Raw genomic sequence first — 14910 nt, 5'->3', positions numbered from 1 at the left:
AAACCTCTGACCGAGCCATCCGAATTCAGCACGTAACCATGGTCCATTGGATTGCCGATTGGAGTTGGAATTCTAGGGTTTGGGCCTCGGAGTCACGTTTTAACTGTGTGAATTGGTGTGGTGGAGCGTTCGTACGAACGCAATATGAATAGCTGCGGGGATTTAGACTACTAATGGCTATGGCCCCAACCGTCTGCAGTTAAAAGAGTCAGTTGACCCCCTCATGTAAAAGGGCCGTTTCGTACGCCAACGAAAACAAGGATCAGGAGGGTAATTTCGTCAATTCATTGAAAATTTTCAGTTATTCGGTTAACTACGGTACGGCTATAGCCTATACTTTAGTATTATACAACTTGTATATATGTATAAAATATGTCGCATACTCGTCGGCCTTTAAGATTGCCATCGGGTCGGTTTCGTCGTGTGTTATTCAACCCGACCCTCATCCAAATGCCCACCCACAATTTATATATTTACAAATATTGTGATGCAGCTGCAATGGCAATTCTCCCGAGTTCATATCTGCGCGCCACGATACCACATAGCACATCTCCACCTGGGAAAACCGCCACGAACGCAATATGAATAGCTGCGGGGATCTCCTGATGATGTTTCATTATCAATGGCACTTGTTATTGGAAGGTGTTTCTAATTAGACCTGTTTATGGGCCGGATTGGGTTCGGGCTGCGTTTTATTCTTCATAAATATGATTTTGTTAGGTCCGAGCCTGAGTTCAGCCGATCAATAAGCCTACAACATGGGCCTGAGTTTGGCCCTAATAAAAGGTCCAAAGCCCAAAACCTGACTTAACGGAAGAAAGAATTCACCGTTAGTGACTATGTTTGTCGGTGTTGAGTTTGCATCTGTGAGAAAGAGAGAGAGAAATAGAGGATTCACGACAGCCGCCAGTGCCGAGTTCACGATGAGATGCGATTTTGACAGTGAAAAGTATAGTTAGTTCACATCTGAGAGAGGGAGAGGAGTCACCGCCGGTTTGTCGGAGTTGTTGCACCGGTGAATGTTCGCCAATTCTACGATTGCTTGATAATGTGAAGAGGATGTGAAGAGAAGAGAGGTTCGACACTGGGTAGTTCAGCTAACTAGAAAAGTGGAAAGAGATGAATGAGAAGGGTTACTTAGGATATTTGGGTTTTTGGGTTTAGTCTATAGGTCGAGTCAAGCTACTTTGGCAAATCCCGATTCCGGCTCGAATTTATTACGGGCCAAGCATTTTGGCCCGAGGTCAAACTTGTAGGCTCATTTGCGTGTTCAAACCCATCCGAAGGGCCAGGCCGACCTGTTAGGCCACCCAGCCCATGAACAAGTCTATTCCCAATAGAATGTGATGTGGGGCATTGTGGGCGCATATGTGAACTCAAATCTCCCCACCCCCCAAATTGGCTGATCCGGGTCGGGTCAGTTCGGGTTAACCCGACCCACTGACATCCGGCTATCCAGCTATTTCCTACACGAGTCCGTGTGCTAGTGCTACCGTACGAGTTTCCGTGTAGAGGAGAGAGAGGGAGAGGTGGGGTCCGTACCGCATTTCTGATCGTGTCGTTTCTTTTTTAAATTCGTTTCGTCCCCGTCCGTCGTTTCTGACTTTGGGAGGGTGGGCCCTCCACTGCCTACGTCGCCCAGACAAAACGGGGGGAGGGTCCCATGGAATCTATCATCGTATTCTTTCCGTATAATATACGTATACGTTTTCCGAGATGACATTTGCCTCTTAGGAGCCATGGGGGAGCAATTGTTGCAGAGGCCCTAGGATTTATTGACGTTTACAGAGAGACCGAACCGAGAGGAGATGAAGAGCAGACGAATATCCCAACATGGAGATCCGATTCAGGTTCCTTTCTTCTGTTTTTCTTTTCCTGCTTCAATAAGAGTTCTCTTCTTCTTCTTGTGTTTTTTTTTTTGGTTTTTTCCTCCAAGTGGAGAGGTTTCTATGTTTTTTTCAATGTATTTGTGATTGCTCTGATTCATTGATTGGTGGTTATTTTCTTCGTTTAATGGTGTTGTAATCATGGGTAGATTTTTTTTTTTTTTTTCTCCTTGTTCAATTGGGTAATTTTTTTCCTGGGTATTTTAATTATTTTTAATTTGTTTATTTATATGGGTTTTTTTCCTTCCAGGTGTTGACAAAGGAGTATTTGACTTTGAAGCTGAAAGGTTTTCTTTTAGGGTTTCTGACAATGCTGGATATGGGGATTTAGGATTTGCGAAGTCTCTGTGTTTCTTTCTTTCCTTTTGTGGGTTTCAATAGATTCTGCTGATATTACAGATGAAAACAAGGTGTCAGAGGAATGTGTTTCGATGGGCTTCGGTGTGTTGAAGGAATTTTGTGTTTAGATGAGAATGAAGTTGGGCTTTTCTGTTTTTGTTGATTGTTTTTGATGGGTTTGGAGGAATTTGGTATTTGGAGTTGGATTGTGCTTGCAGAATCTTTTGGAGGTCTCTGTTTTGATCTGGATGCATCTTCTTCTTCTCTATTGAAGAAGAACAAGGAGGAGTATCAAGGAGTTGGTAGGAGCACCAAAGATGGACGAAGAGCCTACCTCTTGGGTGAGGAGGGCGAAATTCTCTCACACAGTTTATCACCGGTTGGATTCTCTGAAAGTGCCGTCGGCTCCACTCTCCATTCCATCAAATTGTGAATCCGGAGGATTGAAGTCAAGGCCACCATCCGTTGCTGTTAATAACAGACCGGCATCTCTGGAGGGGGAAATTCCAAAAAGTCGTAAAACCATCAAACAGAGGTCTGCATCGCCTCTTCCTGAAACAGTCCTATCGGATGAGTTTAAGGAAGCTCGGTCTGATCGGAAGAGATTCTCTACTCCTAACCCTCGAAGAAGAGAACCCGAGAAGGGAGTTTCTTATCAAGTGTTTGACAAATATTCCCAAGATACTCGGGCATCTGATTCTTTAAAATCCTCGATTCCTGCCCCTCCGAAGCACCTTTCTTCTAAGAAAAATTCTGAGAAATATAGCCGAAAAGAATCATCGTGGACAAAGTACTTTGAACATGGAGGGGTAAAGGTCACAGCCGTGGAAACAACAGATGAATGGACAGTTGATCTATCCAAGTTGTTCCTTGGGATTAAATTCGCCAGTGGGGCGCACAGTAGGCTTTACCATGGAATATACAAGGATCAACCTGTTGCAGTGAAAATTATTAGACAACCAGATGATGACGAAAATGGATTTATGGCAGCTCGAATAGAGAAAGAATTCAGTAGAGAAGTTACTATCCTGTCTCATCTCCACCATCAAAATGTAATAAAGGTATCTTTTCTTTATAAAATTTCCCCCCTTAATTATATATGCTTGTGTTTGATCATTTTTTCTCTTCTGTAATTAGTTCCATGGATTTCTGTAAACCTATAATCAGCTACATTTGGTATTCACTTGTTATTTTGTTTTCTGCACATTTCATAGCCATGCTCCAATTATCTTTGATTTTTTGTTGATCCCAACAAATGGAACTACTAGTTCTGTTGCTTTTATTTTCCCTGCAATCCTGCTTCCTAAAGGCCATTGATACAGAATACTTTTATCTTGAATAGTTAAATGAGGTTTTTAAATTTATACTTGGTTATCTTTTGATGAGTATACCATTAATTAGTTCACTTACTGTCTTTAGATAAAGGGATTTTAGCAATCTTCTTTTGAAAATTATACTTTGTTCCTTGATTGATTCACCTTATTGATTGTTGGTTTCCTTTCATTTCCCCTGGAATTGTTGACCTTTTATGGATGCTTACCAGTGGAAAAGAAGAATGATTGTTTATAATAACAAGTTGGTCCATTCTTCTTGCCCCATCTCATCATGGTCTTTTAATCTTAAATGCAGCTGGTTGCTGCATGTAGAAAGCCACCTGTCTTCTGTATCATTACGGAGTATCTTTCGGGGGGTTCGTTGAGGGCTTTCTTACGCAAGCTCGATCATAAATCTCTTCCCTTAGAGAAGCTGGTTACAACTGCTCTGGAAATTGCTCAGGGGATGGAGTACGTTCATTCACAAGGTGTTATTCATCGTGACCTTAAACCTGAGAACATCCTCTTTGATGAAGACTTCCACCTCAAAATTGCTGATTTTGGAATAGCATGTGAGGAGGCTTATTGTGATTCTGTAGCTGAGGACCCAGGGACATATCGTTGGATGGCACCAGAGGTTATCAAACACAAACCCCATGGACGGAAGGTTGATGTCTACAGCTTTGGACTAATTTTATGGGAAATGGTAGCTGGAACAATCCCTTACGAGGATATGAATCCCATCCAGGCTGCTTTTGCTGTAGTAAACAAGGTACCTTTTTGAGTTCTTGGTCTTTGCTTTTAAGATAGTATAGATTCCAATAAGAAATTAGGGCTTCTTCCATCATTGGCATTTTGCATTCACTGGTTACCTGTTCCTGCTTTAAGTGCCCATTCTGCTCAGTAAGGGCAGTTGGTAGTACTGGAAAATGTGTACACATCTACAGAAAGTTAAAGAAATTTGCCCTCTGGCTTGTTGCAACCTTTGGAGGTGGATGCCTATTCTATATTCTACAACTCCAAACATGCAGTTGCAATAATTTCAAAAACTTTAGGACAGTTTTTCCTCAATACTTTTTTTTTTTTTTTAATTTCTCTATTCTTTACTGACACCAGCAAGCTCTGGTGGTAAATCTCTTTTTCTAATACATGCAGTTTATTTTGTAACTTGTTAGCCTCCAAAGGTCTCAAACCACCCCCAAAAGAAAAGGAATAATAAAAATAAAACCCCCAAACTAAACTAAAGGGAGTCATTTCAAAAATACCAGTAATAAGTGGGCTCATTGAAGAGAGACTTTTTTGTTTTGGTAGGTGGTTGTGCTGACAACCTGGTAAGCTTTGCTAACTGAACAAATTGTGATTTGCAGAATCTAAGACCTGTTATTCCATGTGACTGCCCACCTGCACTGCGAACTTTGATTGAGCAATGCTGGGCCTTGCAACCAGATAAGCGACCCGAATTTTGGCAGATTGTGAAGGTATTAGAGCAATTCGAGTCTTCACTTGCCCGTGATGGCACATTGAACCTGGTCCAAAACTCGACATGCCAAGATCACAAGAAGCGGTTGTTTCATTGGATTCAAAGGCTTAGTAATGTGAGTATAGATGGTTCAGTCATGTCTAAACCCAAATTCTAACTTTCCCATCAAATCCTGGTTTTTTATAGTTTTACCAGGTTATTTATGTAATTAATGGCTTTGCTTTGAAAGCATCTGTGCCTCTGTGGGTTTCTCTGGCACAAGGATGTTCATACTAATTGATACACAACATGCATTCAGGATGCCTTTCATCTCTTGTGCCATGCACACATGCTTCTCAACCTGGGCTTGATCAATTCTTTCTTGACTGTATATAGAAAAAATCAAATGGAATTTGTCTAAATTGAACAGTCCAGAAGAAACAAATAGGTTTTGAAAAAAAATAAAAGCATCAAATAAAAAGAATCATATTAAAAGGAAATGATGATAGAGAAGGAAAAACAAATTAGTTAGGGCTGTTCAGATGATGATTTAGGACCAGGGCGTTTGATTGATTTAGACAACAAAGATGGGTTGCTGTAGAGGATGTATTAGGACAATCTATAGTTGGGGCCGCGTTGTCCCTGGATTATGACTTTGAAATAGCGAGTGTACAAAATTGATATAACATGGTGCTATTTTCTTTCTTTTCGTTTTCTCTTCTTCTCCATTCATTTCTGGGTTAACATCCGGGAGAGAGTGCTGGAAAGGGTGACTTGGGTTGGATGTTGCAGGTATAGCACGCTACACCGTTGAATCCAGAACCCGTTTGAGCAGAGTCTTGCTTGTCCAATTCAATGGACCACATTCTGTTCTAATCACTTGAAATTTGTGTTGACAATTAACTTTTTTACTAACATAAAATATTCAGTCCTTCCTCTACCTCCTTTAAGCCCTCCTCCATTTAAAAAAAATAATCTTGGTGGGATATCTTAACAGTCAATCAAAACACTCCTCTGGATGGTTTGCTTCTTTCTTTTTTTTCTTTCCTCCCAATCCAAGGATCCAATTGGTTGGGAACCAAGAATTTTAGGGGAATTTATACAATTGCTTCCTGCATATTGTCAATCAAAGATTTTGGAAATCCATGTTGATATGCAATTCATTCAGGCTGGGTTCAATGTCATTGAACCTTAGTCAAGGTGTTTAACGGAGCTATTGAGTCTATTGACCAGAAATATTTGATAATAGAGAAATGTTGATTACTACCATACGGACAACCAGAATGCCATTTAAGAGAATTGGTTGGAGACTTGGCCCAGTCCTGGTCTGCACTGATACGTGTCCTCAGGAATCAGGACAGCAAACCTAAGGGTGCCCGACCATGGCCATGAGTCTGAATAGAGGCATGACAAGCCGGCACCATAAGCCAGGAGCGGTCTATGCTCTCCCCAGCAATCTACATCTCATTTAATGAAGGGCCCCTTACTAAATCATTCCTTGCAATGTCAGTGTGTGTTTTCTTTCTCTATTTTTTTTTTTTTTTGGTAATCAAAATATCGAGCCAAGGTTTAGATCCTGCCTAGCCTAGAGATGATTGTTACATCTGGCACCCCAACTTGGGTTTCTGTGGTTATGCAATTTGACCTTTTCATCTGGTGAGTTGCAGCCTTCAGCCTTTGGTTTCTTCTTGATCAGCCTTGTTTAGCTGAAAAGAAAATTTTGTGGTCAATTATTTATTCGTGGAGAGGATGATGATGATGTGGATGAATACACTTGGTTGATCTACAAGAACCCCAATTACTTGATTATGTGGATTTCTTCTTCTTGTTCCTTTGTCTTTTTTTTCTAGGCTCTGGTTGTCGTTTCTTAGAGGGCAAGATCCCTCAGGAAAATGAAATGTTCATCTTTTAGTTGGCCACTACATCATGAGGACATTAAACCTAAAACCATTTGTCCTTGAAGGGACCAGTTATGCTAGTGGTATTTTTGTTTTATGAAGATAAAGAGGCATTCATGGACCACTTCAATCAAAGTATTTGTTTTGGACAGTGACCATCAAAGTACAGATTCAAAGTATATTCAACAATCGGGAGGAAGATATATGTTTAAAAATGGCTTGAGTAGTTGACTCTCAGCTAGAAGAATTCTGATAGAAATAGGATCCTCCTTAAACAATTATAGAGAAGAGCCCGGATCTCCTGCATGCAACAACTCTGTGCACATGGCATCCAATCACACATCGAGAATATCTCTCATATATATATATATATATATATATATATATATATATATATATATATATATTAAATTCATAATGAGATGTTCCCAAAGTGCAATTGAATGCTCGTGCTCAGATCCTGTTGCTACAATGAAAAAAGCTACTTTGGACTCAAATTTGAGGTTAAATGGTTGAAGGGGAAAACCAGTATTTCATTTAAAAGCTATTTTTTATTTATCCTAGTAGTAGTAAGTTGGCTTGATCTATAGCAGATATGATGATTTCTCTTCTTTGTAAATCCTCATGAATGGCTCAGATGTTGGAGCTAGTAAGAATTATTGATTTGAAGGGCATTGGAACCGAACACTATTATCCTGTCTATGCATTGTTCGGTCAAGTTCTTTCTAGACATTTTAGCATTAAAAACCTTTTGGAAATAGAAGCCCTATCTTTTCTAATCGTATTTTCATCAAATTTCATTTATTTTTTAACCAAGTTCCTGTCTAAAGTGCTTTTTTCAGTCTATTCCATATTGGAAAGGATACAAATGCGGGAAAATCTATGGTATAAACTGGTCAGAATTTTTTTAGATATTATATCTTTTTTATATTATGGTCCAACCCTGTAAATAGGGGTGATAGTTTTTCACCCAAAATGTCCATTTACTTGGCAGGTTGTGTTATCAATTCATCACCCAATTCGCCCATTTAAATGGGTTGGGTTGTGGATAATCATTGGGTTAACCATTACAGACATTAAGTATTAATTCCTTAGCCTTTTTTTTAATTTTCTTTATTTGAATTAAATAATTTATAATTAATGCATTAATTTTCTATTAATTATTGACTAAATTTAATTTTGTCTTGAATCAACACACTTCACCCAATATAAATCCAAATCAATTTGACCCGAGTCCTAACCAGTTCAACGTAGTCTGACCCGATCCAGCATATATCATTCTAGGTCGACTCGAATCCGAAATAGACCTGGACAGGATGGTTCGGTACTACTTGTTTTGCCCGGTTTTGGTTGTTTGGTCCAACCAGTATTCACACAGACCGACCTGATCCAGTACAACCCGATCTAGGTAGACCCGAATCCAAAATGGTTTCTGGCGGGATGGTTCGATGTTTGCGTGCTTTGCTCGATCTGGACCGTCCGGTCGACCAATATCCACACAACCCGACCCGAATCCAAACCGACCCAATTTACTTACGTTGACCCGCTTCAGGTCAGTCAGTTTGGTCCCAAACCCATGCACAAACCTAATATGGTATGGTTCAAATCAATCCACCATTGACTGAACCGGTCCACTCTGATCTAACCAAACAGATCTAGATCTAAACAGTTCAACCACTCTTGATGTGATTAGTTTGAAGATAATCCAATTAGATAGTTCAAGTTGATATGACCGGTTTGAACCTAAGTGGTTCAGTCAAACACGAAATCCGAACATAGTCAAATGGCTTCACCACTTGTGTAAAAATAACATGCATGTAATGTGATTTGAACCTTCACCACTTGTGTAAATAATAACTACAATTACCACCAAATTATGACCAATTTATTTATTAAAAGAGAGTTAGTTTGTTCTTTAAGTCCATAAATATAAGATTAATGGGTTTGGGCAGGTTGGATTAGGTTAAAGCAGGTTTGGGTTGAATCCAACCCATTTAATTTTATATAACTGGATCATTAATGGGTTAGCAGGTTAGATGGATTGCATTGAAGCTCAACCTAAACCAAACCCAACCCAACCTGCCCAATTGCCACTGCTACCTACAAATGCAGATATGAACACTGCAAATATAAGTTTAGAAATACAAAATACAAGGATATGCATCGCACATATTTTTATTTGCACTCTTTCCAAAGCTTTCTCTTTGTAGGACAAGGCATTAAAAATAAAGTTAGAAAAATCTATAAATCTGAAGAGAATATCAATAGTTTTACATTCATCAAAATTTTGAAGAATTTGGTATAGAATGGCCAAAATTATTAAAAAAGTTAAAAGGATAAATATAAATTTTGCCTTTCACAATTGGAGAAATGGTGAGAAGTCATAAAATACGTATCTAGGAGAGTGGTAGCTGGGTTAGGAAGAGCAGCAGTTGGATTAAGCATCTACTCCATCAATCACTTCTTAAGTCCCTTAAGCGATTACATCTAAGGTGACGGGATTTCCTTGAAAGCAAAGACTCTACACATACTCTGCAAGCTAGATGCTATGTGGACAGACAAGAGATCCCGTGTCCTAAATCACTAATGAATGAGAGAGCTTTTTATTACCTGCAACCCCTCTGTAGCAAAGATCGAAAACAACCTTCTCCTCCCTTGAATTCTGATGAAGAACTCTATTATTAATGCAGAAGAAAATTTCCATGGGGTGTTGGTCTTATTTACCCTTTCATAAAACACACCTCCACCATCTGCATTTCAGAAAATAAAGTCTACATTTGACATGCTTTCAAAGAATAATTCCATTGAATTTTGTGATTCTAATAAAAAATATTGAAGTCTAAGTTTTATGACATTGTGGGAAAACATTCTTTTTATGGGTTCAAATTCATTCAAAGAACCGATTCTTTAAAGCCAAATATTATTTTTGCTTCAACCAGTGTAGAGCCAAAATGATACAAGATCTCTGTTCCTAACTCTCAAGGAAAAATTACTAATCGTTTAAAAGTAAGGATGAAAAATCAAACGAAGTTGAGGAGCAGTGGGAAGGATAACTGAAAAATATAATAAAAAATTAGGGTCATTTACTACAACACCCCTTATAGTTTCATAGATTTACTTAAACCATCTCTATAATTTGTATTTTACTAAAACACCTCTTATAGTTTACAATCCATTTTACTTAGGTGGTGTTTGACAAATCTGAAATCTGAAAAAAGATATCAAAAGTGTCTGAAATCTGAAAAGATACATAAATACTTTTTGACTTTTTTGAGGCTTTGAATAGAATAAGTTGTTTGTGTTGGATCAAACCTTCAACATCTAGAGTTTCCTAATTTTATTATTTTACCCCTAAAATACACTTTTTGGTAATTTTGAGTTCAATTTGTACTATTCCATAAAAAATAATTTATTAAATTCAAAATAATATTGAAAAATATGAATAAATTATAAAAAATAAAAAATAATAATTTATTAAAATAAGAATAAAATTGAAAATACATAAAAATTTATAAATTAAAAATAAATTATTAAAAGTTAAAATAATAATGAAAATAATAATAAAGTCCATGAAGTACTAAAAAATATTTAATAATTAGAAAAAATATATTTTGAAACTATTAAAATATTTAATAATTAATAAAAATTATAAAAAATAAAAAATAATTTATGAAAATAAGAATAAAATTGGAAAGTATGTATAGGAAGATAGAGAGAGGGTGTTAATCGTTATTGCTGAGAGTTGCAGCGACGGTGGTGGAAAGACAGGTGGAGACCACAAGTGGCTCATCACGTAAGAAATGTAGATCGATTTCCCTCTTTCCTTTGCGCAGGATATGAACTTGACCACAAAGGTCGAAGTCAAAGCTGCCGTTGAAGGGATGTTGTCATAACCAGTATGTGGTGCCTTCTCCGTCACGTCGCTGGAAGCTTTATCAACATTCCTAAACTTCCCAAACTATAGGTAGGTTTTAGTAAATTCATGAACATAAGGACAAACCATTTGAAGTTTTACATAAGTCATTATTTTGGTTTGTTCTTCTTATGTAATTATTAATACATTGCAACTCATTGTTTTGTAGTTTTCTTACAAAAGAACTTAGGCTTTGTTTGGTTTGAAAGGAAATAGGAGACAAATAGAAAAACTTTTCCTCAACTTTCTGCCTCTCTCATTTTCTATCAACCAAACATAGATTTAATGAACAATAAAAAAAAAGGAAAATCATCCTTCTTAAACCATTAATTAATGGTTTAATATTCTTTCTTTTCTCCCGCTTTAAGATAATAATAGTTAGTTGGAACCCAGGTTCAAACCTAGCCATCTCTTTAGGGTATGTTTGTACAGATTTCTCTATCTTTCCCTTCCTTCTCCTTTAAACCAAACACAGCCTTACCGTTTGGTCATTAGAATAGAATGAACCTCAGACTCGACCTGCATGCTAAAATTTGCAGCTGTGAGACGGGTTGGCCTTCTGGGTGCATGTCCATTTGTTTAATTGCTACCGGGATTTTATCTTTGGCATCATAGCGGTCATTTTTTTTTTAATCCTATATCAGCCATCCAGGTGGGAATTACCGAGATGACGAGATTATATCAGTTGCATTGGACATATCTCCTGTACTTATCATTGGAAGATGTTATCAATACAATACACTGTTAGGCTCAGTTTAGAAGCAATACAAATGCAAATATATAAAGCATAAATACATACAAAATATAAGGTTCTGCACTCTACATATTTACATTTGTACTTCTTCCAAACTCAGCCTTATGTGCTATAGGGCACCAGTAGGGCATTACCAGTGGGGTGCAGATCTGAACATGTTTCTATCCATACATCTTAGGCATGGTAGGTCCCACTCTTATGGTGAGTGGTCTGAGATGTGCGGATACAGATCCTGTTAGGAATTTTTTTTCTTTTTTAAAGCAGCTCCAATCTCAAAATGTAGGAAGCTCGCAGATAAATAGCATTGCGACTGTGACAGGATCTGCTCCTCACTCATGGGCGCCTCACAGGCACATCCACCATGCATTAGGAACATCTCCCATGAATAATAACTTATAAATATGGGAGATGTTCTCAATGCATGGTAGAATGTGCATGTGAGATCAGTGTGAGGCGCCCTATGTGAGGAGCAGATCCGCTTTCATTTCGACTTACGACTTACAAGTGGGTCTGACATAACTATCCACCTCTCCCACCTGATGTAGCAGTTGTTTTATTTTGAAAAAAGAAAATCATAATATAGCAGTATGATGCTACCAAATTTGGAGCCAAGGGCAGCCAAGTAATTTCCAAGCCTCGGGAGTGTTCTTAGGGGTGGGGACGCCGACGATCAAGTTAGTAGAGGGTTCAAGGAGAATAGAGGTCACACACAAGAGTGAAGTGATAGTTTGACTAAGTGTGTATACCTCTGGTTGCAGTGATAGCTCGACAGGGGAGTAATGCACAACATGTAACCATTCCGTGTATCGCGGTCACGTAAGGGGATAAGAAGGGGTGTCAATTAGTCATGACCCCAAGCTACTTGCCCAAGAGTAAATGCACCTAGGACATGTGGGAAGGTGTTAGGCACCCCACACGCATCCGGTTAGACCGACCTCTACTTCACCAGTTTTCAATAAAGATTTAATAATTTTTTAGGGTATAAAAAATTAAATATAACTAACACACATCATAGAAATCCACAAGAGATATTCCAACCACATTCAAAAAATTAAAGAAAATTATAAACACTAATTAGGTCATTCATGCAAGTGGACCGAATAAAAGAAAACGATTTAACGTTATTCAATTGACAAGTGACTTAAACTACATATCTAAAGAAATGAAGGTAAAGGTTTTAGGAGACGAAATGAAGGATTTCCTATAGACTTACCCACGGTCATGTTCATATAGCCATTTAAGAAAATGATAAAGAATGAACTTAGGAGGGTTGACTTTGTTAAAAGAGATTTGTTAAAGAAGAGAAATAATATTGAAATAGATAAAAACAAAAAAAACATTAAAGGATTAAAAAAAGAAATCAGGTTAAAACAAAGGAGCGAATGAATCATACTAATGTATTTTAGAATTACCTAAGTGTATGAATGAAGCTTGGTAAATCATGTGAGTTAAAAAAAAAAAAAAGAAAATCCATGCGTTGGTATAAGCTAAGAGTATTCATTGCCAAACTGCTAAACATCTTTAGAAAAAAATAGAGGCGATTAAGAAAAGAAGCTTTACCTTTAATGAGGAGAAGCATACAAAATGATTTTAGACGTTACCCCATTAAGTTAATAAAAAAAAGCTCAAAATCTAAATATGAAAAAGGTGTATGCTATTTGGGGAAATTAACAAATTACTATTCACCTTCGGGCAACCTATGAATAAACTTACCTAAATACTTAGAGTTAAAAAACGAAAATATCTAAATGCAGCATGTGATTAAGTGGAACCCAAAAACTGCATACCTAATGAAGGGATTCAAGAAGTAGACCAATTCAGACATTGAGTATTGCACTTGTTGAGTTCTTCTTGGGAACTTTAACTCCTTGAGAAATGCCTCAGCTTGAAGATGAATTCCGGTCATTTGGGAGGTCAAAGACGTTTATTATGTAGCTCAAATGATATAGGATTGATGTTATATAATTATCATTTTGTTGCATCTTGTCACTTCAAGAATGGTTCATACTTCGCCTCTTGGATGTATGCATCACTATATGAGGTTTTTTGCTCTCAAATCTCTCTTGGACTCTCTAAGGACGTGGGGAGGGTGAATGGAGAAGGTTTTGGACGTAAAGGGGAGTGGTGTCTAGCCTAATAGGTGTAAAATTCTCTCTTTAGGCTAGGATTGTGTGTAGGATGAGAGAAAGGAGTGATACTTATAGATATTTTGAGAGGGAAATGAAGGGTTGAGATGACAAACAAGGGAGATCAATGGTTGATGTTTAAATAGTTTTTGGAGGGAGATTGATTGAAAGAATGGGTTGTCAAGACAGCTTTGTGACAGATTCTTTCAATCAATCAAGACAAAGAGTGAAAGATTTCACCAATTTACCTAAATTAGACATTCCAAGTTTAGGTGATTGGTTTGATTGATTGGAAGCTATAGCTAGTCAAATATTAGATTTTTAAGATGTTTCTAGAGGCCGAGGGGAAGTTTTGGTCGTGAAATGCCCTAGGTTTGAAGTTATTGTGAAGAGGATTCTGAACGGAGAGCTCGAATTGAGTCTAACTCCGGGTCTCAAGATGGAGGGGCTAACGGTGTCAAAATTGGACGACCTTGGTACTGTTGGACTTGGAATTTAGAGATCTATCCATCTATAGGGTTGGATTTTAGATTTTTTGGGGGTTAGGATTTAGGATCAGAGATAATCCCGATTGGATGATCGGAATCGGTTTTGACTTTGGGTCTTGAGATGAAGGGGTAAGCAGTGTTGGATTTGAGTGATCTTGGTGTTGCTGGATTTGGATTTTTGGGCTCCACGTACCTATGGTCTCATATTTTGGATTTGATGTTAAATGAGGATTATGATCAAAATGACTCCAATCGAACGGTCGGAATCGATTCCGAATTTGGGTCTTAGGATGATGGGGTAAACGGTGTCGGACTCGAGTGATCTTGGTGTTGTTGGATTTGGACTTTGGGGCTCTACGTACCTATGGTCTCGGATTTTGGATTTTGTTTGAAATGAGGACTATGATCAAAATGGCTCTAATCGGATGATCAGAATCGGTTCTGGCTTTGGGACTTAGGATGATGTGGTAAATGGTGTCAGACTTGGGTGATCTTGGTGTCGTTGGATTTGGGTTTTTGAGCTCTACGTAGCTATGATATCGGATTTTGGATTTTATTTGAAATGAGGATTAGCATCAAAATGACTCCGATTGGATGATCGGAATTAGTTTCGGATTTGGGTTTTAGGATGATGGGGTAAACAGTGTCGGACTTGGGCGATCTTGGTGTTGTTGGATTTAGATTTTCAAGCTTTACGTACCTATGGTTTTGGATTTCTGATTTGGTGTGAAATG

At 38.0% G+C, this 14910-nt stretch overlaps 1 protein-coding gene across 1 annotated transcript; it reads left to right on the top strand.

Annotated features, from left to right (window-relative positions):
- The first annotated feature begins 1557 nt into the window (after window positions 1-1557).
- LOC148877751 (serine/threonine/tyrosine-protein kinase HT1-like) lies at window positions 1558-5357 on the top strand. The gene is made up of 4 exons (XM_088943444.1): window positions 1558-1850; window positions 2137-3286; window positions 3855-4310; window positions 4906-5357. Exons 2-4 carry the CDS (start codon window positions 2543-2545, stop codon window positions 5173-5175), a joined length of 1470 nt encoding a protein of 489 aa, XP_088799570.1. The 5' UTR covers window positions 1558-1850; window positions 2137-2542; the 3' UTR covers window positions 5176-5357.
- Window positions 5358-14910: the final 9553 nt, after the last annotated feature.

Source organism: Nelumbo lutea, chromosome 1, assembly GCF_056320005.1.
Source record: "Nelumbo lutea isolate HS-2025 chromosome 1, American lotus-T2T, whole genome shotgun sequence".
Lineage (NCBI taxonomy): Eukaryota > Viridiplantae > Streptophyta > Magnoliopsida > Proteales > Nelumbonaceae > Nelumbo > Nelumbo lutea.
This window is presented reverse-complemented; position numbering and strand designations above follow the sequence as displayed.